At 40.0% G+C, this 26,896-nt stretch overlaps 1 protein-coding gene across 2 annotated transcripts; it reads left to right on the top strand.

Moving 5' to 3' along the window:
- Positions 1–440: 440 nt before the first annotated feature.
- On the top strand, positions 441–26,848 carry mmp25b (matrix metallopeptidase 25b). 2 transcript variants are annotated; one of them, XM_063481339.1, is made up of 17 exons: positions 441–686; positions 1,501–1,728; positions 1,914–2,111; positions 3,707–3,789; positions 3,925–4,081; positions 4,377–4,450; positions 5,544–5,676; positions 11,745–11,836; positions 14,821–14,953; positions 17,089–17,233; positions 21,377–21,681; positions 21,824–22,003; positions 23,309–23,393; positions 23,885–23,967; positions 24,141–24,293; positions 24,999–25,292; positions 26,238–26,848. In XM_063481339.1, exons 2-17 carry the CDS (start codon positions 1,623–1,625, stop codon positions 26,501–26,503), a joined length of 2,487 nt encoding a protein of 828 aa, XP_063337409.1. In that variant the 5' UTR covers positions 441–686; positions 1,501–1,622; the 3' UTR covers positions 26,504–26,848. The 2 variants fall into 2 exon arrangements, with proteins under 2 accessions (XP_063337409.1, XP_063337408.1); XM_063481338.1 differs by lacking the exons at positions 11,745–11,836; positions 14,821–14,953; positions 17,089–17,233; ... (5 more) ...; positions 24,999–25,292; positions 26,238–26,848 and adding an exon at positions 5,775–7,742 and having other exon boundaries at positions 454–686.
- Positions 26,849–26,896: the final 48 nt, after the last annotated feature.

Raw genomic sequence — 26,896 nt, forward strand, 5'->3', positions numbered from 1 at the left:
ACTCTGCAGTAGCAGCAGGACAGCAGGTACATATAGATATGTCAAAGCTTTATCAAAGTTTTGTCAATCACATCATTTAAACATCTATAAACAAGAATCAGTACAAATTAGGCCCCGCTAGTTAGGACAGCGAGTTTAATTATGTCACGTGTCTGATTGCTAGACACTTGACAGCTGGTTGTACTTAATATTTATGTGTAATTTATGGCTAAAATTGAATTCCATCATCTATTCATCAGCCACTATCGTTCCATTATCTGTGCTTTATGCTCTAGTCTCTCGGCCTCCCCTCCTCCTCTTGCTGGCATTAAGTTCAAACTTGACACTGATGTTGACTCACTTTGTCACCCCTCGGTGGCTCTCTCTCTCTCTCTCTCTCTCGCTCGCTCTCTTTTCCTCTCTCTCTCTCTCTCTCTCTCTCCCCATCGCTCGGAGGACAAGAGTGCCCGCAGACGCATTTCTCTCCAGAGCCCCCCCTTTCACTCTTTCACTCGCTCTCACCCTGTCTAACTCTCTCCATCTCTCTCCTACTCTCCTCTTTCCACACACACACGCACATCTACACACACACGGTATTGTCAACAAAGCTGGAGAACAAGGGACGTTGGGGGACCAGGGGAATAGAGGTCCACGGAGGAGGCGAGTAACACACACAGGACCCCCTCATCATTTCATCTGGATGCTTGGTAAGTTTGGAGAAATTGTGCCGTGTGTTTCGTTTGGTTGCTTCTTTAATTGCCGGTTTATTGCGGGCTATGGGGTCAGCATCGTCGCCACTGATATTTATTTAAAAAATTTCTGGACTTTATATTTAAATGGTCATCCCTGTGCACCCTGATCTAACGGAATCACATTTGACCTTTGACATTTTATTACGGCTGTAGTTTGTAAGATGTGGCTCCGTACTGACATACCTTTACCCTTCTTGTATAACTCTCCAATGAGGAAATCTTCCCACCCCAAACATAAACCAACAGGAAAAGAGAGCAGGGTTTTTTTGTGTTTCTTTTGTTTTAACTCTGAGCTGGGTAAATATTTATTTAAGCTGATAACACTGATAAATGAAATACTTTTGCACTTTATCTTTCACAGTGACCATTAACCATGAGTTTGTTTTGGATGCTTTATGGCTGATCTTGCTTACAAAGCCGCTGTACAGTATGTGATTGCAGTTTTTTGGCTGCACAGACTTGCGAACATGTTTTGGTTTACTGGGGGAAAAAAAGGAGCTGAAGGCAAGTAACACCACAAATGTACTGCCTTTCAGAGTGGTTTCTAATGTACTTCATCTCCCTCTGGTATACTAGCCTAGCAATGTATAACACACACTCGTTACGACAGCGAGCATGTAACTAACTCCATTTCTGCCTGTCATCATGAGGCTAATTCACTACAATGCCAACCATGTGTGAATTCATGCGATATGAACCCCTCCTTCTTCTTCCTCTTCTTCTCCTCTTTGCCCCTACCTCTAAACCTTGCCTCCCCACCCCACCTTAGGAGGTACGATTTGGAGGATTGAAGAAGGGAGAGAGGAGCCAAGGTGCCAGTAAACAGGGTCAAACACGCACGCAGGACGGGACTCTTTTATTTCTCTTCATGGTGGTTCGGACACTCGTATTATGTATGAGAAGTTAACCATGCTGAACCTACAGAGCGGCTCTAACTGGAGTGGGCCTAACAACTGGTACCATGATCCCACCGCCATCCAGACGCAACACAGCACAGGTGAGAGGACATTTTATGTCTCACTAGATCATGACACAGCCCTCACAGATCACAAGGAATATGTCTTTGATTTTAAACCACTTTCAAAGTCGTTTCGTGGCTACATCACCAGCCTTTGCGATCTTAAAATATGAGACACACACCCATGTAGCACACATGTCTTTTGTCACCTTCATTGCTGCCAGTGTCTGAGGGATGTCTGCTGGACACGGAGGGCAGCATGGGAGCCGAGGCAGGGGGAGGTGGAGCGGGCAGAGTAGGAGGAGGAGTCCCCGTGGAGCGGGATGAGGGCGAGGAGTCTCAGCTGAGGCTGCAGCTCAAGAGGAAGCTGCAGAGGAACAGGACCAGCTTTACGCAGGAGCAGATCGAGGCTCTGGAGAAAGGTCAGGCCATGCAAGCACGCACAGCACTCTCCTCGCAGCCAATCGCTGCTCTCCACTGGTGCGAGCCAGACCAGAGCATGTCATGACACAGCTCGTCTTGCTGCTTTTTTTCCCCCCCTGACAACACCTTTTCTATTGGATTATATTTGTTACACCTTGTTTGCAGGAGTTTCTTAAATGGCTGTGGGGAGTGGGGGATGCAAATGAGAAATCAAAAATCATCCCGTGTATATTTTGGCAGGACATCATCTTTATCAGAGCCTGCAGATGAGAATAAACATTACCAGATGCAAATGATCCACAATCCTCACTCCACAAATATTCCTAATCTGGTCCAGAATAGCCTCCAGGGACATGTAAAGCAGAGGTTTGATAATGCGTGTTTGCCGGGTTTGTATTATGCAGCGAGATCTGGCCCTCGTAGCCCCGATACCCTCTGAGAGGGATCAGAAAGCCACCCTTGACTGGATATGGCTGCAAAGGGCCCTTGAGCTAAATAAGGACGCAATGTCCACTGTGCAGCCGAGTGGAAATGTATCACTGTGGTCACTCTGTGCAAATGACATTAATGAGGTACACTGACCTCACTGCACAGCCAAGGCACAATAACAATCATGTGTTGACACGGACGCCAATTATAACCAAGCCAATTATAACAATTTGCAAGACTCAATTTGCAAATGTATCATTATTTTTGCTAAATAAGTATTTATTAAGTATTTATTTATTAAGAATGGACAAGTTTTTTTTTATTATTTGCAGACATTATAATCTCAACTAATTCAATATTTAAAATGAAACTTAATTATCTGCTGCTTTTTCAGATCATTTACTGACTTTTCGGGTTTCGGTTTCTCTCTTGACATTTTACTAAAAAATTTGAATGGAAACAGTTCAAACTATAAAGACATCTGTACAACTAGATCTGAAACTTCAGAGTTCATCAGGATGAATCAGACTGCCGCTTACAGGGTGAGGCACATTCGCGTTTTGACTTGTCAACAACAAAAATGTCAGCAGTTTGTCACCTAGAAATGAACTCCTTTGATGCTCTAAAAGTGAAACTCTCACTAATACGAAGTGTCTGGTTTCAAGCCACACCATTTGTTAGACACTGTGTAGTGTGTCACTATATATGCAAATAAGTGACAAACAATGCAATTTTCCAATACTAATTAAGAAAAACAATAACCTGCAAGGATTTTTCTTCAGTTTACTTTTACTCAGCCTTCTGTGAAATAAAGTGCTTAGACAGCTTCTCAACTTGAATCCTTTCATATGAACTTTCTGCGTGTTCCATAATCATAAATATTTTATACAAAGTGCAACAGATAAATATTTCAAAAATGGTTGTAAGGATACAGCTCAGCATTCTGGATTTATATGTTCCAAAGAAGGATAATTAGTAATGCTGATATTAAGCAGTAATTACCCAATATGTAGTTGATTGATTTCTGCTAAAATGACTCTATAAAAGTCAATTTCTGCTTAATTCTAATTCAGACTAAATGATATGATGGTTCCAAAATATGTGAAGAGCATGCCAGGCTTAGGACTCACTTTGTGTGTTTGATGATGCTTTATATCTTCCGCAGAGTTTGAAAGGACGCATTACCCAGATGTTTTTGCAAGGGAGAGATTAGCGAACAAGATCGATTTACCTGAGGCCAGGATACAGGTGAGGAAGCTCTCAGTCCTCCTCTACAGTCCCATTTATTTGTTAGGCCTAACCTGTAACAGAATCCAAATATATAGACCAATGTAGCTGTTAACAACAAGACAAACGGGTGCAACGGGACTCTTTGATTGGCAGGTGTGGTTTTCAAACCGAAGAGCCAAGTGGAGGAGAGAGGAGAAGCTGCGCAATCAGCGGAGGTCAGGCGGTGTGACTTCTTGCTCGCAGAGCCAAGCCCCCCTGAGCACTTCCTTCAACACGTCTGTCTATCATCAGCAGCACAGCAGCAGTTCAGGTGTGTTTGTTGACTTAACTCATACAGCACACGAGGAGCCTGAAAGCAAGACTTTACCTATTCTCTCAATAATTTATGTATTTGGTGACAGGAATATTTTAGTAGCTTATAATTACAAACCTAAGAGCTCCCTCTGCTTGACATTTGCAGGCTGGCAAACCATTAGAGGTTCTCCATTAGAGCACATCTATATTAAAACGTTTCCACTGTGAGATGCTTGTGCGTAAATTTGTGCGCACATGCTTACCGTGCGTGCACCCTGTGTGTCTCTCTCTCTTCCTCTCTCTTTCTCCAGGGTCCATGTTGAGTCAGGCTGAGTCGTCCCTGCCCAGCTACAGCTCCCTGTCAGTTTTCTCATCTGGAGTCCAGGTTGGAAATTCATCATTCGTCATTTCATCATTTATCATCAGCACCTTCCAAACTACATCAAAGTCATCATAACAGATCAGAACCTGTTTATTATCACCTCTAGGCTCTGAAATTCATATTAATCAAAGTTAATAAATGATTCTGCAGCTGATAATAAAAGGTGGTCACAGCAGTATTCTTTAATATTACAGACATATGGCTTTTTTAAGCTGATGAACGATTAATAAATCATGTGAATGAATGTGAATTACATTAGGGTTTTTTTGCTTCTCTCAAATTTTGACTGAAATAATGCTATAATTTGGACATTTTTACAGTCAGTTCTTAATAAGGTTCTTATACATGTGGCTTCAAGCAAAGCACCCAATGCAAGAAACTGGAGATGTACACTTGTTTTTCTGACAACTTATAGCTCCTTCTTATCAGTTAAAATTTATTAATCATATTTTTCAACCACTGAACTCCAAATTCATTTTGCATTGAATATTTCTCCTGTGAAAAATGCAAAGGGTGTGTCAGGTTGAAGGCCTTGGCAGACTTTGGCATTGTTCTGAAAGCTGGAAGGCTTGCAATATTGTATAAAAGCCTTTGAACAAAAGGTTTTTTATAGAATATGAAATGGTTTTTTAACGAAACTGCAGTTTGCTTTCACATTCTTTGTCTGGAGCCTGCAGCTAATCCCCACTTTGAGGGATATGGGATGCGCAGCTCTCTGGTTTTTCAGTGGATTGTAATTCATGTGTGCCAGAGCTTCAACAATAATGCATTAGAAATGTCTGCCCGGTCTGATTTCTGAAAATATATTCATTGCAACGTTTAAATCTTTAAAAAGATTTGAAAGAAAACCTTGACTCTTTTTGCATCTGCAGTATTAAACAAAAGCGTGACGCTGCTGTTGCCGCCGCACTGAACCACACTCTGACCATACTACAAGCCTCTAGCACCTCCGTGTGGTTAAACCCAAACCATGTTGCTGTAACTGTTTTAGTGCTACATGGTCTAGTAGACAGCAATGATTCTGCTCTTAAAAGCAGACTTGTATGTAACGCGTACCAACATCTTTTCTCTCCTCCACTCCTGTGTCCGCTCTCAGTCAATTCCTCCCCAGTCGGCCTCCTCCTACTCCTGCATGTTACCTCCATCTCCTTCTGCACCACGCAGCTTTGACTCATCAGCGTACTCCTCCCCTCATCTGCAGTCTCCACCCTCGGCCAACTCCAACACGGGTGAGCATTTATTAGCATCGCTTTGTCATTTGCTTTTTTTCTATTGGTGATTTCTGTCTGACTCTTTACGCTTCTGACTATTTTTCTCCTCTATTCAGGGCTCATATCGCCTGGGGTGTCAGTGCCAGTCCAGGTCCCAGGAACTGAGCCGCAGAGCATGAGTCAGAGCCTGGGTCAGTACTGGGCCAGATTACAGTGAACAACAGACAATCGTTGCCAATCAGTATGAAGACAGAAGAAGAAGGAAAAAAAGGGCATGTAAAATAAAAACGAGTGCGAAGAAAAGAATATAAGCAAGCACAGGGCTGAGCTATAGAGGGGCCTCGAAGGGGTTGCAGACCCCAAAAATGCATTAAATGTTTACAAATTCAGCCAAGAGCAGCTTTGGTTGCACTTAACAGTACTCCGGCTGTACTGGTGTTATCTTAGTATTATCAGGTTGCACTTTTGGATAGTGTGTGTACATAGCGCTGAGGTCAGGATTAGGTATAGGATCAGTCTGAGGTGTGTTTAGGATTAGAGTCAGGATTAAATCAGAGTTTAATGTAGCATCTGATATTTAAGACTTAGCTTCGAAACCTTCCAAAATTCCATTACACAGTCTGGCTTTTTCTTTTATAAGTATATATGATCCAAGCCAAAGCACTAAAAAGAACAAAGAGGAGAAGACTGGTCTTCTTAAAGCTCAATACACAGCTCCGAAAAAAAAAAAGTGTTTACATTTTAGAATTATGTTGCAAAAATGTTGTTTATTCGGTTCAGTTTAATTAAATAGTGCCAGTTGACAGCAGAAGCCATCTCAAGGGGTTTTATGTTGTAAGGTGATGACCCTACAATATTCGTGAGAGGACTCTATCGATTTAACAGTAAAGCTTGCTTTTCACCTCCAGCGAAACCATCCTCCCAGAGGTCAACCATCCACCACAAGCACTCGGGTCGTTTATCAAAAAAGGGTGCAGGAGATTGCTTTGAGTTTTAAATTATACCTGACTTTACACCTACCCTTCAGCTTTAAGATCAATCCTAAATGCCAGCGTATGTCAGGTGTATTGTGAAGTGTAACCACAGTTTCTTGTTACTTGAGCAGCTCAAAGATATTGTGATAGCTAGCTTGTTCCCTAAGCATAAGCTGTGTGAGGCTACTGTGAAGATTTTAGACTTGCTTACAGCAATCACTTGTACTGAAACTAAAAAAAACAACAACAAAAAAACCCCCATACCATAACAAGTGTAAATCCTGCCTATCCTGCCAGCAACATTACACTGAGACCACATATTTTTGTACAGACATCTGTGTATGATGAAGATAAGTGTGAAATATTGTCGGATGTTATTGGAGGGAAGAATGTAGCATGCTGTGGGCTCATTCACTCTCAAAGCACAAGTTTGATTAGTGATGCTGATGTCAGTACTGGCTGATCATAACATCAGTCTACACAATAATAAAAATGGCATTAGCAGATTTTGGGGGGGTAAACTGTAAATCAGCTACATTTTGTCTCTCTTCTATATGCTGTGGATGCAATTTCTTTATTCAATCGATCAAGAAATCAGAAGCAATTCCATAACAAAGTTTGCGGTGATATATACACGATACACCACATCATAAATATTTATTAGCCTATGACAATCAGTACAAAAGCATAGTGCAAACACTCAAGAGACAATCAAAGCTGGAAGTAGAGGTGAATAACTGTGAAGTTAATGCAACACTGTCAATACAACAGCAATGGCTTTAACAAATGTGCATGACCAAAACAAACTGCTACAGACAATCAGCTCCTATCAGAAATGAAATCAAGTATTGTACAAAAAGCTGTTGCTGTAATCTGCAGAGTTTGAACCTCTGCTCACTTTCCTCTGACTATTGGTTTTATTGATGCATCTCATACAAAATGTCTTTCGGCCCTTATTTATTTGTGTTTTCACTCGTTCACATAAGTCCTTTGTGTTGTTTTTGTTGTTGTGCGTTGTGTTAGTACTGTATAGCTACCAAGAGTCAACCCTTTTGTGAAGGCCTTGGATCCCTTTAATGAAAATAAAACTGTGTGTAATGAATCATTAAAGGTCTGCGTTTGTGACATTGTTTCACACTTGCATGGTTCACAAGTTTTAAAAGAAAAGGATAATAGTGATGTCTATGTAGATTGGTAACAGGCTGGTAACTGGTCAGCTATGTAAAGTAGCAACATTTTTCATTCCAAAATACAGTCAAATTGGACCATTGGCTAGTAAATCAAAGGTTATTTGCAGTTAACCTCGGCATGCTTGGTGTGCAGTGTGTGCTTAAAAAATTTGAGGAAACGGGACGACTGTTGGACAAAAGAAGTAGTAGGCCTAAAAAAATGACTATGTAGAGCAGATGAACAGCTAAAAGTCATGTGCATGAAATGTGAGAAATAAATTCAGCAAAGATCTGACACAGGACCTGGGAGATGGGTCAGATCCTAAATACGCATCTGACCCTTCAGCTGATCACTGAAGCCCCACCTGAGGAACTAAATTAAATTTTTTTAAAGCAGAAAAACACACTTTTATGGACTGGCCTCCCCAGAAAACCCAGACCTCAACATTACTGAAGCAGAAATAACAACAACAGAAAGGCAGCCAACATTCAAAGAAGAGGGTTGAAAGTCCTACAAGAAGCCTGGAGAACTTTTACTGGAGACTAATTAAAGAAATGAGAAGAAGGCTTTTCTAAAAGAGTTCAGGCTGTGTAGAAGAATAAAGGGGGTCATACTCGCTAGATTTGTACAAACGTTGTTTTTGGCTTTTATCATGTATTTCCATGTGTGTATGTGTTGATAAATTTTTGCATTTATTTCCCATTTATCTATCAAAATATATAGAAATGATGGGTGACTCAAGACTTTTGCATGGTGCAGTAGAGTACAGGCCAACAGTATTAGGCTATGTTTCTTGAACAAACAGGAAAACTGGAAAACATCATCTGTCCATTCCAGCAAGATTGTTTAAACTAAATTTACCAGACTTCACCATTCAGAATCTTTTGTTCAACAGCATGAATGGAGCATATGCTGTCAACCACTACTACTAAATATCGAGCAGCTAAAAGACTGATCATTTCCCACAGGGCAGCGACATGAAGTGGACATGATGGAAACTGGCCTGCCATTAGCGGGGCTGCATTTATGCGCTAATGGCTCCACTCACTTGGGCCCTGGAGGATGAACAGAAATTAAAGATGGGAGGAGAGGAAGACGGGGGGGAGGGGGCAGGGAAAGATAACACCAGTTATGCTTTGCAGAGCGAATGGAAATGTAGACCCACAAACATAATGTGCTATGAGATGCCAGAGCACTCAAGCCAAATGCAGCATCATCCGTTCTCCCGAAATGTAGACGTAGACTGATGAGTAAAGGTAGACAGAACTTCCAGAAATTCCATGCGCAGTTTCCATGTGCTGTTAAAAAAAGGCTAAAATATCATTAAAAGTTTCATCCTGTTTGCAAATAACTTTGTATTTGCAAAGTTTGTATATTTTTTGTATATTTTTGTATATTTTGTAATACACATTTTTTTTGGCATTTGTCATCCTCTGAGCTTTCTCCTAGCTGCTCTAATGTGTTTCCTTTCCTGACAAATAATAAGTTTCACTTCCCTTTGGCAGTTCACTCAGCCCTCTGGACAAAGAGACTGAATAAGTGAAGTTGTGTTTTGTTAAGGGTTAAAATTACTGTACATTTCCGACATTCTACTAAATTGAAGAAACAATTGGATTTTTCAAAATAGATACATATCAATACAGATGAACCATTAAACCTCTCTTGTTGCTATGGAACGTGGATGCTGCAGTGCCTCTCATTTTTGAAAAGAATTTACATGTTGTTTGTAAATCAAACCCTACAAATGTGGCATCACTGCAAAAGCACAACATGTCTCTTGATAGGATATTAGGACTCGTATATATTGCATAAATTATGCTTGAGGTCTCAGACTTATATCCCACACAGAGAACCACAATGAATTGCTGGGTCTTAGAAGGATATACAATCACACAAAGTATGTTTACTACACATTAGGATGATGTTTGTGGTTGCTCTAACCCAATAATTTGATGTGACCCAGATAACAATTAAAGAAGAATTAAACAGTGAAATGACTTCCTAAGTCTCTTCTATTTTATTACCTTTACCAGAACAAAGACAGGTCAAAGCAGCAGGTCAAAAAACGGTGGTACTGACTCGGACCTGAAAAATCTTGTCAAGCACAAGAGCCCACAAAACCACAGGTTCTTTCTATTTCTACTAAATTGTACAGGAGTCCTCTGTCTCATTTGGTCTGTATTTTCAGGTTTGAAAATGTTTAAATTAATAAACAAATGAATAAATAGGTTTGTGAACCTAAATGTAAACAGCCTGTGCTGCTTGGCTTGAGTGCTTGATAAGAAGGCAACTGGACTTGTTTAGGTATGTGAAGATGTTTTGACCCACTAATCATGTGAGACATCACATAAGCCACAGAGTGCATAGACTAGTGTACAGTGAGAAGTGCTCAGACTTTTACGTAGGAAAAAACAGAAAACCATTGCAAAACACATGGCAAAACATACGAGAGCCACCGCAACAGGACAAGACTCAGCTGTGCATTTGTACTCTTTCAGAGATGCCAGTTCAGTTCTGTAGACCAATGATGGATGGAAGACAGAGATAAGTAAAGGAGGCCATGCACCTCTACTCCGCCATTGCTGAACAGATGTGGTGGCTAACAACACCAGGTACCAGCCACCCGCAATGCAGGCTCTTCCAAGACATTTCAACCCCTACGCACGCCTTGCCTCAGGTGACCTTAACAGTTCATGTGGTGGTGGGGTGGGGCAATGTCTTATAGTGTTTTCCAGTTCAAGTCAGAATTTCTAACTGGAAACTCAGATTTCCAACTTGGAAAATCTGACCAGCCCCACCAACCCCAACTTCATAATCCAAAATGGCAGCAGTGCATGTAAACATGAGTAGAACCGTAAAACTTTTCATCTTTACTGACATTTTTCGGTACCCAGAAAAAACCAGCTGTCGGTAAGTGTGAGCAAAGCAAACTAATCCAATGTGTTTAGGATGAGTGTAGGTGTGGCCGGTTGTTGTCCTTTGAAGTCCCTATATGTGTTTTCTGTGGGCAGGCCAATTATTCATGGTGTTCATGCAAGCTAACCCATCCAGGGCCCATAGCAGATTTGTCCCTTTGGACCCTGAATTCATACCACGTAATTCTGTAGCAATCCAATACGGGCTTTTCAACTGAAAACCACTCATCCCCCCACCCCCTTGCGGGTTACCATATGGTTTTCTGTGGGCAATAGAAAACGCATTTAGGGACCCTAAAACTACTGTTGGCCCTGATTGGGCACACCTAACTGGGGCCCAGGTGGGGCCCATCATCCCCACACAGCTCCAGAGTGCTTAAGTTTTACCACTGTTTTTGAACACTTAGCCATCTTCGACTGTGAGGCAGCTCCAAATAGGGCTTCATGAGGCGTTTGAAGTCCAACTGGGACTCTGAAACTTCTAACTTCCAACTTCAAATTGAACACGTCAAATTAAACTTTTAATATGTACTGCGACTGATTTATACTTGTGACTCGTTAAATAGCCATAAGCAGATCATTGTCTAGGCTCTATTCCTGGATATACTGCAGCTGGGTTTTAGTTTTAAAAAGAAGTATTGCTAGTGATGTCAACAAACAAACAAACAAAAAAGAAGGAATATTGCCAGTGATCCAAAAACATGCATTATTAGTATTGCATGAATCTATCTACCTTGCCAGAGAAAAGCAAATCCTGTTTTTCCTTGCTAATACTACTTCACTATTAAAAGCCCTCAACTCTCATTTCCGAGGTAACTGGAACGCCTCAACAGTTCGCTGATCGATCCACCAAGCCTAGTCCCAAGAGAGACTGAAGCAGCTGAAGAAGAACAAGCGGTGAGCATCGTCTCTGTTCCCCTGAATATGTGCTGATTTAGAGAAAGCTGCGGAATTATAAACAAGAATCCTCCAAATATTAAACATCCTGTTAATGATATGGAGCACTTTTCCTCCTCTTTTCTTGCAGTGACTGGGATGGAGTTTTGCCTTCTGCTGTTAATGATATGGACCTTTACGAGAAGCACATCAGCAGAGCCTGACCAATACAGCAGAGCCGTGGTGAGTACAAAATATTCACGACACACAAAAAATCCTCTATGAGTTGTAAACGTTTATCGGCAGCTGTGTGGATTCCTTTGGTGTATCTGAAAGTGGGGGGGAAAGTGTAGGGTATGTGTTACTACTTTTGCATCAGTTTTTTTTTGTATCCTTGTGAATCCTACATATCATATACATATAATTTTAATCTGACATTTAATGTGTATTTTATCGGAAATTATATTTCCACGTGATTTTCATTTCAGATGCTAAAATTAACTACCCACGGCAAGGTGTGTGTGTGTGTGTGGGGGGGGTGAAGTATTTAATTTGAGACCCTTGAGGTTTGTAAGAATATATCAAACATATGAAACGCTTTGGGGACTTTCTTTTGACCATTCTGAGAGATTAGTCCTTCATCAGAAAAACCACACGTTGTATAAATAGAATAGACATTACGTTACACACTTCACATGAAATGCGACGTACAAGCACGATAAGCTTCCCACTTCCAGTTCCTCAAATATGAATTAATATCGCTATATTTCGTGGTATGTGTACATCGTGTGTGGCGTGGTTATGAGAAAGAAAAATGTTTTACTTCTTTGATTGAAAAAAGAGCCTAAATCCTGTATGACACTGCTACAAATCTTACTGGGGGTGAATTATATATATATATGTGTATATATGTGTATATATATATGTGTGTGTGTATATATATATATATATATATATATATATATATATATATATATATATATATATATATATATATATATATATATATATGTGTGTGTGTGTGTGTGTGTATATATATATATATATATATATATATATATATATATATATATATATATATATATATATATAGTGTTTGAAGGCAGATATCAAAGAGGACGGTTGATGGAACAAGCCACCACCTTTTCCTGTCAAAGTGCAGCTTGCAGGGTGGAGGACATGTAATGTACCACAGGTTTCAAAATCACGTTCAAGAAGGAGATTTCACTGTTTCAGTTTATGTGTGTAAAGTGTGTATTTTGTGTGCTTGTGTGTGTTTTGTGGTACACACTGCTCTACAGCATTTATGCTATCAAACAACTTGCTTAACATGGAGAGGATCATGAAATGTTAATGAAAAAAAGGGCTGCGCTTGTTCAGATTGATCTGTTGTCATAAGTGGAGCAGCATACAGTACGTATCAAATACTCCTATGACATCAAAGTAGACTCTTGCTAGATATGACTGACTCTCTGTGGTGAGGATGCATTTACATTTTCTGGCCTCATTAGTAATCAAGTTTGGTGTACAACCTCACCCCTGGCGTCGTTGCCCACCTCTCAATTTTAAATACATGTAGACATTGAGGGCTATCAGGAGGGGCTATGCGCTTACCTGCTGCTCTCTGGCAGGTAGCTCCATGCCCTCCTGGGTTTTAAATGCACCTTAGAACACACATACATCAACACTACATATGAGCGGGCAGAGGGAGGTTTGGAGTCTTCACACCCCCCCGTTCTCTGCAGCCTGTTGGAGCGGGGGGCTAGGAGGAGGAGTTGGCCGTCCGATTGGGGTCTGGTATGTGGGGCCTCCCTGCTGCTGCCGAGCCGGGGCAGTCTGCTTCTCTCCACCCCAGGGAAAAGGGTAACACTACCTGGGTCTGGGTGCAGTTTCCCCCTCCAGGGGCAAGGGTACCTAGACCTGGGGCTTAGAGTACGCTTGGGGAGTGTGATTGTGTGTACAGTGTCTTTATTTATGTCTGTCTCCACGTTGGGTGAGTGTTGAGTAATTGCATATGAGAGCATGAGGGTGGGAATGGATGTTTGTATCTGTGTGTGCCTGTATGTCTGTGTCTATATGTCAGGTTAGGTATCAGATGCCACCTCTCTAGGGACATCCCAGGCCCTCCAAGGTATGGAGGCCTATCTCCCCTAGCCTATCTTCCCCTGCCAGTGGCAGACGCCCTCAGACATCGGTGCGTTGGTGGTTCTTTGTGTCTGGGGATGGGCGTCCGGGTACCCACCGGCTCACTCCTTGGTAGCTGCTTGTCGGGGCATGGAGCCTGGGGCTCGCTCGGGCCACTTCGGGGATGGGGTGCCCTCGGCCTCTCGGCCTGGGGCTCGGTCACTCTGGCACAGCTGGCTGCCGGCGGAGCTCACGGGCACGTCACTGCAACCCCCCCTGGCTTCTGCTCCGCGGCTGCTGAGTGACCCCTCATCTGGGGCTCTCCTCAGCTCTTTCTGGGATAGTGGCGCGGCTGCCCCTCTGTTGGTCTTCCTTGGTCTCTTGTGTTCTGAGGACCTCTGGATGTCTGGAGTCTTGATCTCCTCCATACCTGCTTCATGCCCTGGAGGACGGGGCTGTGGCCCCCCACACCCTCTAGCAGATCATTACATGAAGGAACCTTTTAAATACAAGCGCGCTCATGCTCACAGGTGTACACATGGGTGCTCACACACACAAACTACACCCTTTTTGGCTCCTACCTCAAAGCACACTGTGCGCTGTCGATCTTACAATGAACAATGATGTTTAATATTTAGTATTTATTGTTATATTCCCATAGATCATCATGATGTTGTTTATTATGTTGCTCTTTTTTTTCCTTCTGCTTGTTTTCTCTTTTTTCTTTCTCAACAGGTGATCCAGGTGATTGATACATGTATTTTTTTGTCTGCTTATTTTGTTGGTTTTTGTTTTTTGCCCTTTATCCCCGTCCCTCTTCCCCTCTGTTTTTCTTTCCCTCTTTCTTTCTCCCCTTTCTTTTCCCCAGTCAAGTCTGTCCCGTATTTAACAAGTGAAAATAAAATAAACAATAAAAGGTGAATCAAATAGACCTTTACGGCAAGGCTGGGATGGTCCATTTGGTAAAGTAAATCCGTTGGGCATCTTTCCTCGCCTTTGGAAAATAATTCTGATGGCAAAAGAGCCAAACGGGACAGGCCAAAAAAAAAAAAAAAGTAATCAAGTTTGGGAAATCAACCAATTTCTTCTTGTTTTGTGCCCAGGACTGGCTCGGTAGGTATGGGTACCTTCCTCGTCCTGACCCACATACAAGTCAGCTGCTGACCAAAGAAGGGATTGAAGAAGCTGTTCGTATTATGCAGAGATTCGGAGGGCTCCGGGAAACTGGGAAGCTTGGTAAGTTATTCTTAATAAGTCACATCTGTTAGGAGAATGTATTGATGTATTTATACACAATTCTTTGTGCAAAGCTCTTGAGTCACCCCTCATTTCTTTATATTTTGCTTCTAAGGAGCCAGAGTGTTTTATAATTTTTTTAATCAATTAATTTTTTAAGTGGTCTTGAGCAATAGTTTTCCAAACTTTCTAAGGATAGTTCAGTGTTTTTCTTGGCTTTTTAATCATGTTTGTTAAGCCACTTATCTATGGCTGCAATGATTCATTGAGTATCTCGAATAACTTGATTATAAAATATCATAAATGAAATTTTTTTGCTTCGATACTTTGTTTAATTCATGCTCAGTTGTTGCCATATAAGTGCTTTAAAGTGGAGCTTGAATCTGTTCTTCCTCACTTGCGTGTAGACATAGAGGCCCAGGTGTAAGTGAGATAGATGGTGAATCCATGTGGATTACAAAACAACAGTGTTTGTTATTGTAATTGACATTAAAAACTTTTACTGAGAAAAAGCTGCCAGGAGTCCTTCATCCAACCACGTGTTCATAAAGCGGTTCATAAATGTGAAGGAAAGCAAACTTTGTAGCTGCTCCCATCCATCAAGCACAAAAAAGGCACCAAATCCAACAAATGAATCAGTTTGAACCCTTTTTATACACTTTATTACTAGCAGGTTGTTGCAAATACACATTGTCGTTGACGTTTACAGGCATTAGGTAGTTTTTGAACCAAGGTTATTCCCAAAAAGCTATTAGCTGAAAACTTGACATATCAAGAAATAACAATTGCAAATGACAAGAAAACTTCCCTAAAAAAAGAGTTCAGGCTATGTTGATGACATTGTATTTCCATATACACTACCAGTCAAAACTTTGGACATGCCTTCTCATTTAATGGCTTTTCTTTATTTTTACTACTTTCTACATCGTAGATACATACTGAAGACATCAAATATACAAAGCAAGATATGTGGAACTATGTAGCAAGGAAAAAATTGATAAAGTATGTCTCATGTTTTAGATTCCAGAAAGTAGCCACCCTTTGCTTTGTTGACAGCGCTGCAAACCCTTGGGCTTCCCTCAATGAGCTTCATGATGTAGTCACCTGAACTGGTTTTCACTTCACAGGTGTGACTTGTCATTTGTGGAAATTCTTGCCTTCTTAATGGGCTTGGGACCATCAGTTGTGTTGTGCAGAAGTGAGGTTGGTACACAGCTGACAGCCCTATTTTTACAACTGTTAGAATTCATATTATGGCAAGAACCAATCAGCTAAGTAAAGAGAAACGACAGTCCATCATTACTTTAAGAACTGAAGGTCAGTCAGTCTGGAAAATTCCTAAGACTCTGAATGTGTTCCCAGTGGCAAAAACTGCGTGAATCACGCCTTTATGGTCAAATAGCTGCTGAGAAACCCCGAGTAAGGAAAGCAACAAGATTTGTTTGGGCAAGAAACACAAGGTTTAGAGATTAGACCAGTAGAAAAAAACACACCTCCAGCTGTGTAAGGGCTATTTGACCAAGAAGGAGAGTGGTGGAGTGCTGCGCCAGACGGCCTGTCCTCCACAGTCACCTGACCTAAACTCAGTTGTGATTGTTTGGGATGAGATGGACCACAGACGGCAGAAGAGCCAACAAGTGCTCAGCATCTCTGGGAACTCCTTCAAGAGTGTTGGAAATCCATTTCAGCTGACAACCTCATGAAGCGCATCAAGAGAATAGCAGAGTGTGCAAAGCAGTAATTAAATCAAAGGGTGGCTATTTTGAAGAATCTAAACTATAAAACATGTTTTTAATTATTTCACATTTTTTGGTTTACTACATAATTCCAAATGTGTTCATTCACAGTTTTGATGCCTTCAGTGAGAATATACAATGTAAATAGACATCAATATAAAGAAAAACCATTAAACGAGAAGGTGTGTCCAAACTTTTTACTGGTAGTGTATATTTGCACATTTCAGCAAATTCCTTCTTCCCATTTTCACAGGAAAAACGCAATATAATTAGTGATGGCTCAAGACTTTTGCACAACACTGTACATTTTATTTCAGACAGGGGTCACATGAGGCCTTGCAGGTCTTGCAACATCTTCTTTAATTTCAACACATGATATTTAATCATCTTCTCTTCCAGACTCGGAAACGCTCAAACTAATGTCTAAACCACGATGCTCTCTTCCTGATATTGTCGGAAGAGATGACATACTGAGGAGGAGAAGGAGGAGGAAAAGATATGCACTATCAGGCCTAAAGTGGGATAAGACAGATCTCACATGGAGGTTGGTTTTGAGTGATGATACATTGTGGTTTTATCATATGTGCATGAATCATGGGAATATTTGCCGCATGTTTTTTACCCCATAAGTTCTCATGGCCAACAAACTAGTCATGTTACATCAAATATAGGAACTAAGTCAGGATTAAAGAGGCATTTTATTGAGGAAGCTATCTGATAGCGTGTGGATATGGCTCAAGTGGTAGAGCAAGTCTTCTACCAAGCGTCAAAGCCCATATGGAAAAGAAATAGTAAAAACTTATAAAAGACTTGCATAAGATGTGGCCTACTTCATATAGTGAATCATATAAGGCTTATATGATTTACTCATGAAAGTGGCCACTTTCTCATTACTTTTATATATTGTTTTAGTAAGTATCCAAAACATACAAGTTTCATTTGTATAATTTTTCATGGGATCTTATATCTGTTTTCATTTTTGTGTGCTTTTCATACAAGTTTCACACAAGACAGATACAAACTTTATAAGATTTATATATATCTATATATCTCCCATATATCCATATGGGAGTGCTCAGTTTGAGTATATATAAGTACAACTATATAGCACCTTTCTATTATATACTATAAAAAAGGAAACACTAAGAAAGTACAAGTGAGATCAAGAGCAAGTCTAAAAAGGTTTGTTTTTAATAAAGACTGCAATTGTAACAAAGTTTCAATATTTTAAATGTAAAGCTCAAACCCATATAGGTGTGTCTCCTACTGTTCGAGGGGAACGGGGACTCAGTGTAGCTCCACAGTAGTGGAGTAAACTGGAGATCTGTAAATCTAACAAGCTCATTTAGCAAACAGTTACACAAGAACATACAAGCTTTTTGGATCTCTTAGTCCCTGCTGTGGCTGAGAGTCTGTTTGAGTTGACTGCTGAATTCACATTATATGTATTCAGTTTGTTTGTTGGTAATGAAATTAACCACTTGCAATATATCATGAGCCACTTGTAGAAAAATGTATAAGGTAAATGTTACGATAACATTTTAAAATGTACTTTATCATTAATTTCTTAACTTAACTTTTTATTAGATTGTACCCAAACAAAAGTAACCTTTGCATTTTCTTATTGGTCTTTTGCATTGGAGTGTGCATCAAAGATAGGATGTGGCTTTGAAGTCTGCTTTCTTTGCAAAAAGACTGATTGTATTGAAGTCTACTAAAGTCTGAAGAATCACTACAGCGGATAGCTCTGCATGTTTTGATTTAGCAGATTTTTTCGTAGATTGACGCAGTCCCTAAAGGGATATGTTTCTCTGTCTGGAAAGGCACCAGGGCTTTTTCGATTGTTAAGGCAATCTGTAAACCACTACAACATGGAGGCACTTGTGTATGGAAGTGCACAGCAAAATGAGTTGTGATAGATAAGATAATGTGGAGCAGGGGGAAGAAATCAATTCAACTAAGGTAAGTTTTTACTGTGCAGGTTTTTACAAAGGAAGGGATCTGACTGCTATCGGTACAAAGATAGACAATGTAATGGTGTTGACCGATGGAAAGAGTAGGCTGAAGTGAGAATGAAAGTAAGTGAAGTAAAGTTTATTTATACGGCACTTTTTATGACAATAACTTGTCACAAAGTGGTATTAAAAACATGGTCCAAGAAAGTCAAATAAAGAACATAAAATCCAGAAACATTACCCAAATGCCTGTCTGAATAGATGTAAGTTCTGCTGCTTTTTAAAGGATGTCACATGGAATCACCAGAAGACCTCTAACTGTGGGCCTGAGAATCTGGTTTGGATAATAGGGATGGAGTAGAAGGTGTGTAGATCCTTAACAATTGCGTGATATGAGGAAATTTTTGAGCCAACAGAGGGTTAAAGAAGAAATTAACTAAATTCCCAAGAGTGGCAGTAATTAGACAGAATGCTGAGAGCAAGGCTATTAAATAATGGACGCTTGAGATAGATAGATGACCTCTGTGATACCATTATGGGTCCTTGGTTCTTGTTGGTGAGGAAGTGCAACTCAGTATTACACTGGTGGCTATTTGATGCCCCGAATGTCAATCGGGACAAAAGCCTGAAGATTCGGTTAATCATTTTAGTTCTGGTGTTGCGGCTGTATGTCGTACTATAAATCAACAAAGAAACAGTACAGTTGTTTGTTCACTCACTCAAAACAACTCTCCGACTATAAATCATCTCCACAACACCTGCCATAAGATGGAATCAGTCTGCAATTAAACGGGGTCAGGCAATTAACTGTGATAAATTTTCAAAATCACATATCTTTTGCTTTTTACATAGACAAAAATTCACATTTAATTATTACATTTGCACTTGACAGCCTCCCTGTACTATTTACTATAAAGTAAATACAACCAGCTGGCAGCCGGTTAAGTAGATCCGTAGCTTTCATGGGGCACGACGATGCTACAACAGAGTAGTAGGGTCACATTAAGAAAAAATATCTATTGTTGACCATTTTGAGAATAAACTTAAATATTAAAGTCAAAAATAAATAAAAAAGTTGAAATGTGCAGAGAAGAGATAAAAGTGTGTTTCAACACAAACTACCATGGCTGCTATACCTTCCACAAAATACCTTGTGTAGATAACTTACGGAAACAAACCAATCAGCTGTACTGTGAAATAACACACATCCTCTTTACTGCATGAGTGTGTAATCATGGATGTTCTTGCACCTGTCCATTACCAGCCATTTCATTTTGTACAAATCTGGCCAACTCTTGCACGTTTCTGTTTTTCACTCTGACCAGATCCGTTTTTCTGTACCATCTTTTGACCGTCCCTATATTTATAACCACACTGTGTTAATGTGCTTAAAGAGAAATAATTTCCTTTCTTGTTACTCAAACCAATTCTGAAGTACGATTTCACTAACTCAGAGGGTGTAGCAACTGTGGCAGTTTGTCTCGAAACAACGTTGGTAATCTCCACATTTTGACTTTTTTCTCAAAATACAATTTTCACTTTTTTTTTTGGCCAAAATAGAATTACGACTTTAATCTCAAAATTTTGACTTTATTCTCAAAATGATGATGTATTTTTTTTCTTAACGTGGTCCTAATAATCCTTCGTATGGTGCATTTCTTTGTTACTCCAGAATATTTCCTGGTTGCGATGCCTAATGAGCTGATGCAAACAAGGGGGAAATGCAGTTGAGGAAAGAGGCCAATCATGAGCCCCTCTTTAACTGCATTGGCAAAAAGACTGAGTTTTTGAGGGCTGACTGATTTTTGCACGCAAAAGACACTGATAGCTGCAACAATGCCTAAGTGAAAACCTTCTGGAATATTCATTGGTGGCGAGAAAGCTAGCTGCTGTAGCTAGCGTTTTCAGATTACATGCACAGACCTGGGACGGGCTGTGAAAAAAAATGAGTACTGAGTCAGAGAGTTTCTCTCATAACCACATTTGGCCTAGATACAATATGTGGCTTAACCACATGCTATTTTTTTTTTTGTGTGCGTGTGTGTGTGTGTGTATGTGTGTGTGTGTGTGTGTGGGGGGGGGGGGGGGGGGTGTTACCCACATGCTGAAAAAAAGAAGAACCTGTTACCATTTGAAGGTTAAAAGTTGAAGTAAGTGCTAGCATGCAGGATTTAAAACTTCTAAAGCTTTCCACTATGATAACTTGTGTTCTTGTGTTGTTGCACAAATATGAGAACAACAAGCCTATATTGCACCCTATAAATGCAGTGTTGCTTGGTTTCTCAATCATACAGAAGAAGATAGAAGATCGGGCCCACCAGAAAAAAAAGAGCACGTCTTTTTTTCTTCTTTTCCAGAATTCTGAGAAAAGAGTGGCCCTAATCCTCTTCTGTACAATCAGATCCACCTATGACTTGAAATGTCGTATCTTAATAAGTCTACCTCAGCCAAATTTGAGGACTTTGCAAACCAGCATGTGACATCAAGGTGATACCTTGGAATTTGATGTTTAAATATTTTTTTTTGTTAAATTTGACCTGTAACTTGTAATGAAGGAGAAAAAAATTGAGAAAAAGGGAAGGCTCCTCTTTTAGATAACATAAGCCTTCTGCAAGGCTGAATTTTAATGAAATTTTATTATGCTGTATGTATTAAAACATCACGTGTGATTAAAAAAAAAAGAGGAATGTGAAAAATACATAAGTCACAGCATTTAAGTTTTCTGTCTCCAGTATCCACAGCTACCCAAATCCCTCCACCTCCCCTGGCTTGGCTAACAATGTAGTGGAAAACCTCCTGACTCATGCCTTCAAAGCCTGGAGTGACGTGGCCCCCTTGAATTTCCGTCAGCTGAGGAGAGACAGCAGTGGGGCCACAGCTAAAGGGGACATCAAAGTGTCTTTTGACAGCATGTTTCACGACGATGGCTACCCTTTTGATGGGCAAGGTGGCACTCTGGCCCATGCCTTTTTCCCAGGAACACTTGACATATCTGGTGATACACACTTTGATGACGATGAGATCTGGAGCTACGCAGGTATATAAAAGAGCATACAGAATTTAAAAGGATATGAAGAACACCTCATCATTCACTAACCCAAAATGTCCAGTATCTAATTTTTGGTGGGTTTTTTTGCTTTCTTGTGAAACGGTAACACTTTTCCTTCACACTTCCTCAGGTGATAGCAGAAGCACGGACTTGTTCACAGTTGCAGTGCACGAGTTTGGCCATGCACTGGGCCTTTCTCATTCCTCCTCTGATCCATCCATCATGAGGCCGTACTACCAGGGTCCCGTGGAAGACATTGCCCACTTTAAACTGGCCATGGATGACAGGCTCGCCATCCAGCAGCTTTACGGTCAGTCTGACTAGTCGTACACTCGTCAAATCAGTATCTGGCACTTGATGATGTAAAAATAGTTCAGAGGTGGTGAAGTATTACACTCATATTGCCATATCATACCACTATTGTAGCAATAAATCTTTCTTCATATCCGTTTGCCCTTTCAAACTAATTGTGAATTTGTGAATAATATTACTTGATTTTTTTTATGTAAGTTATATCAACCATCCATTTAACATGACCACTAGAGGTCAGCAATATAGCCTCAAAAGTATATCACATATTCCATGATATTTCAACATAGTTTGTGATAACAATATTTATGATGATATTGAAAAAAATAATAAATCATTTTATATTGATGCTTACATTCAGTAGCATTTATAAATGTAGGTTAATGAACGTCGTCTTCAATCCCTCTATTTTAATGCGCGACAGTCACTGATTACCTACAAGCAAGCGCAGCTAGCCAGTGCTCTAAGCAGCACACCGTGTAGTCATTTAAGGTCATTGTTTCCACTTTCAGCGTAAACAGTTTTCTTGCATATTTTGCAGAGTTCTCGCTCTCCCTTAAAGGCACGGCATGTCAATATCGGTCATGGCAGATGGCTGTCCCTCACTGAGCCTTGTTCCTGTTAAAAAAGAGTTTTCCCTTCCTACTGTCGCCAAGTGCTTTCTCATCGGTGGTCATCTGATTGTTGGGGTTTTCTCTCTATTGTTATAGCCTTCTTGCCATACTCTAAAGCACCTTGGGATGAGTGCTTTATGGTTTGGTGCTAAATAAATAAAATTCAAATAACCTAAATAAGATATTTTTATATCACATAAAAATTTATACTGGGCTTACCACAGATGATATATAGCACAGCCCTAATGATCACTCTTGATTTGGGCAAGTGTACATGGAGGACATGTGGTCCTGCAATATAAGCTATCTCTGATATTTATTTCTAGTTTATATAGTTGCACTTTACAGTTAGGTTTTATAAAACTCTTAAATAGTTGTTCTCAGATATTCATTACTGATATATTTCTGTTATAGCTTAATACGCTATAAAACGTAAAAAGTCTACAAAAGATAAAAATAATACTGTAATACAATAACACTGGTTTAATCTGGTTTTGTGTGCAATACTGCATTCATGCAGTGATGTAACTGAATATCTTCCTCATGTCTTAAAAAAGAAAAAGCCTTGCATCCTGTGTGACAAACACCTCTGCACGCTGAGAAGAATGTGGGTTGCCTGCTGAGTTTTTCTTATACTGTCGTCAGCTTTCGTTTCCTCTTCCACAGTGTCTTCTGTCACTCTTCTGTTGCAGGTGTGAAAGATACTGACCGACCAGGTGGTGATGATCCCGACCTCCCACGCCTGCCCAGTCCACCTCCACCGAGGACAACACAGCAGTGAGCTGAACCATGGGAGGGATGAGGGGATGATTATCTGGATTGCAACTCAATCCAGATAATCATCACATATGATTTGACTTTACAAACTATGAATATACTATTAATGCATTCAGACCAAGTCACGTAAAAAAACAAAAAACAAAACAAAACAAATTTTGACTAATTAGGGAAGGCTGTGGCTCTGGAGATAGGGTGCATCTATATCAGTCAAAAGGTTAATGGTTTGATATCCTGCTGCTATGTCAGACATGGCACTTAAGTATAGAAAGAAGTACTTGTATGAATGTGTGTGTTCCTGGATGAATGAGGCTTGCAGTAAAAATCACTCTGAGTCCTCACTTAGAATATACTTGTATTTAATTTACGTGATAATTTAAAGAGCCTCACTGTGGCATTCTTGGTCCTACAGCACCCTCTAGTGTATTTATCAAACTACATGCAGTAAAAGCACAGTTTACCTTAAATTTTAATTTAATTTTCTCTCCCAGTTCTGATCCTTCATTTGAAGAGCGGTGTCAGGGAGGCTTTGATGCTATAGGAAATATTAGGGGAGAGGTCTTCTTCTTTAAAGGTATGAAAAAGTGGATCTGTTGTGCACAGACTAAAAATACACCTCAATTAATTTTCCACATTGGTCACAAAAATATATTCAATATGTTGCATTTGAATTTTTTAAACTATGGCGATAGCCTTATTTATCCCTGTTGTTTCTAAATCAGTTGTTTTGTGTCTTCTCCTGGAAAGGTGCACAGTTCTGGAGAACCCAGCGAGATGGGTCTTTGGTGTCCTTAAATCCGGCTCAGATCAAAAACTTCTGGATCGGCCTTCCAGAAGGAACAAACAAGATCGATGCTGTGTATGAGAGGAAGAGGGACAGTAGGATCATCTTCTTCATTGGTGAGAAGCTAAATCTTGTGGTTATGTATGACCTTAGGTGATCTAATTTTGGCCGTTCAGAGACAGAGCAGAAGTGGGTGAATTCTCACGTCTGTTTTATTTTGAAGATGGTGGTTTTAAATGGAAATGAAATGTTAAATCATCTATAAATATTTTCATATACGTCATTTAGGTCAAGAAGTGTTTAGACGGTGATGCAATTTTAATTATTTGGGCTCAACACGAAACAACTGAGACGCAACTGGAGCGCAGATTGTATGTTTTTGTTTAAGGGGCAGAACAAAAAAAGGTGTTAAAACAATAAAGATTTATTTTAATATTTACAAATTAATATAATAATTAATAAAATACTTCAGTCAGCGAATATGGTCCAGTTTGTCCCAGCTTTTTCTTTCTTTTCCAGGCCTTTAATGCTGCCGTCTTCTGCTGTTTTTTATTTGGTCTTCCCTGCCTTCAGTTTTGGCCTCGCTAAGTGAAATGCAGTTGAAGACAATCTCCTGAACAAATCTGCCCCAGACAAATATTTTCACTTCTTTACATTCAAAATTCCCTGCTGTATCTTTTGGGTCATTTTCTATCTTATTAGCTGTACTTTCCAGTTTGGTCTGCTGCTGATAAACCGAAGAATTCACCAGGATATGGTTCCGACTCACATTAAGTGATTTTCAGTTGAAATATTCCATGTTTTGCTTTCACCATATCCAGGATCTCAGTACTGGGTCTTCAAGGACACACAGGCTATGACCGGTTACCCTCGGCCTCTCTCTGACTGGGGCATGAGGAAGACGTCGGGTGAGATGGTGAACAGGGTAGATGCGGCTTTCATCTGGGCTCATAACGGGAAAACATACCTGTTCAGCGGAGGGGAGTTTTGGAGGTTTAACGAAAACATTGAGAATGGACAAATGACCATGCAGCCAGAGCAAGGATATCCACGGGAAAATACCCTATGGGAAGGAATGCCTACCCATATGGATGGCATCATTAGCTGGGGAGAAGGTAACATTGTGTTCAAATGCAGACATGTGCGATGATCTTCTGTTACAAACTTGAGATCAAAGTTGTGCAATTAATTTCCCAAGGGGCCACATGAGAAACTGGACAACAATAAGAGATAAAATGTTGAGCAGGACTGGATTCAGCTTATTGGTACAGCCCTCCAGTTTCTCATGTGGCCCTTTGGGAAAATGAATTGTCCACCTTTGCTCTAGATAAATACACAACAATGATAGAGAAGTTATTTTGGGAGACAGCTTTTGTCAGCTGGAACACCCAAGACGTACAATGGAATGGCACACAGAAAGGAGTGGAAGAGCGCTGATTAAGATAAGAATTTTTAAATAACATTTTACACTGAGATGCAACATGATTCAAATAAATACATGAATATTTATTTTCTGCACAAGAAAATGCGATGTCATATCCGATTTCATTACTTCACGTGAAAAGTAGTAGTATCATATCAAAACATAACAATCTGAATATGGCTAATTTAACAGGTGCGTGGTTTGTTGAAAATCAGTGGATGCCTCCCACCTGACCCAGAAAGGGCAATTTTTTACTTTTTTTTTTTTTTTTTGTACAATAAATTTTGTATTTTTAATAAAGCTATTGAAAACTTTGACTTCGGGCTAAGAAAAATTTTGAAGTTGCAGGATTGAGAAGTACATTTTCTGAGCCCTCGTAACGCCATTAAGTGCAGGTGCTAACCACATAACTACTTTGTAGTTACAAAGTTACTATAAAGTACTAAAATGTTGCTGCTTTCTTCCAGTCCTTTCAATCAGCACCTATATTCCAGTTTGTATGGGTTGGTTTATTTATAATTTGCTGAAACAAAATAACAGCTGCATTGCTTTTTGTGTTTGTTTGGTTTTTTTTTGGTGTGTGTGTGTGTGTGTGTGTGTGTGTGTGTGTGTGTGTGTGTGTGTGTGTGTCTTTTAGGAAATACCTATTTCTTTAAGGACAATTCCTACTGGGTGCTCACAAATGGAGGCATGAACCAAGATGATGTCACTTCAAAATCCATCGCTGTAGACTGGCTTAGGTGTCCAGCTCCTCCTTCAGTCTCCACTCCAACAAATCCTCGATTCCCAAAAACATGCACCTGCAACTTTTCGGGATCGTCTTCATCGCTGAGAAGCAGCTCTCTCCTCTTGATTTTTGTTATGCTGCTAATCAATGAGTTTAAAAGAAACATGAGTTTGTAATTTTCTTGAGTCGATGTTTACCTCTCCCTTTTTTCCACTGTTATTAATAGATAGACTTTATGTCATCATAAACTCACTGAAATCTACTACCTACACAGTAGTTTCAAATTGAGTCACAGTGGCATGAAAAGCCTCTCTTAAACCCCCTGGATTTCTATAAATACATTTTGTCATTTGAAACATATCGCTACATTTTTGTATTGAATTCCACAGAGCCAGTATAGAATAATGTCATGACATTTAACACCACGATCCAGCATACAGGCTGCTTCCTCATAACAAGGTCTTATGTAACCACCTTGTGTTTGGATGATAAAAAGGTAAATCAGACATACTTAACAGCAAAAGTTATTTTCATCTTTAAATATATCTGTTTATAATTAGATCTTGGTG

This window comes from Pelmatolapia mariae, linkage group LG8, assembly GCF_036321145.2.
Source record: "Pelmatolapia mariae isolate MD_Pm_ZW linkage group LG8, Pm_UMD_F_2, whole genome shotgun sequence".
Lineage (NCBI taxonomy): Eukaryota > Metazoa > Chordata > Actinopteri > Cichliformes > Cichlidae > Pelmatolapia > Pelmatolapia mariae.

What these genes read in the sequence shown, in the direction of transcription:
- mmp25b (XM_063481339.1), top strand. Translation starts at nt 1,623, where the DNA reads ATGTATGAGAAGTTAACCATGCTGAACCTACAGAGCGGCTCTAACTGG. An exon ending in CTCGGCCAACTCCAACACGG is followed by an intron (nt 5,677 to 11,744) that starts GTGAGCATTTAT and finishes CTTTTCTTGCAG; the next exon opens with TGACTGGGATGGAGTTTTGC. An exon ending in CGCCATCCAGCAGCTTTACG is followed by an intron (nt 22,004 to 23,308) that starts GTCAGTCTGACT and finishes CTTCTGTTGCAG; the next exon opens with GTGTGAAAGATACTGACCGA.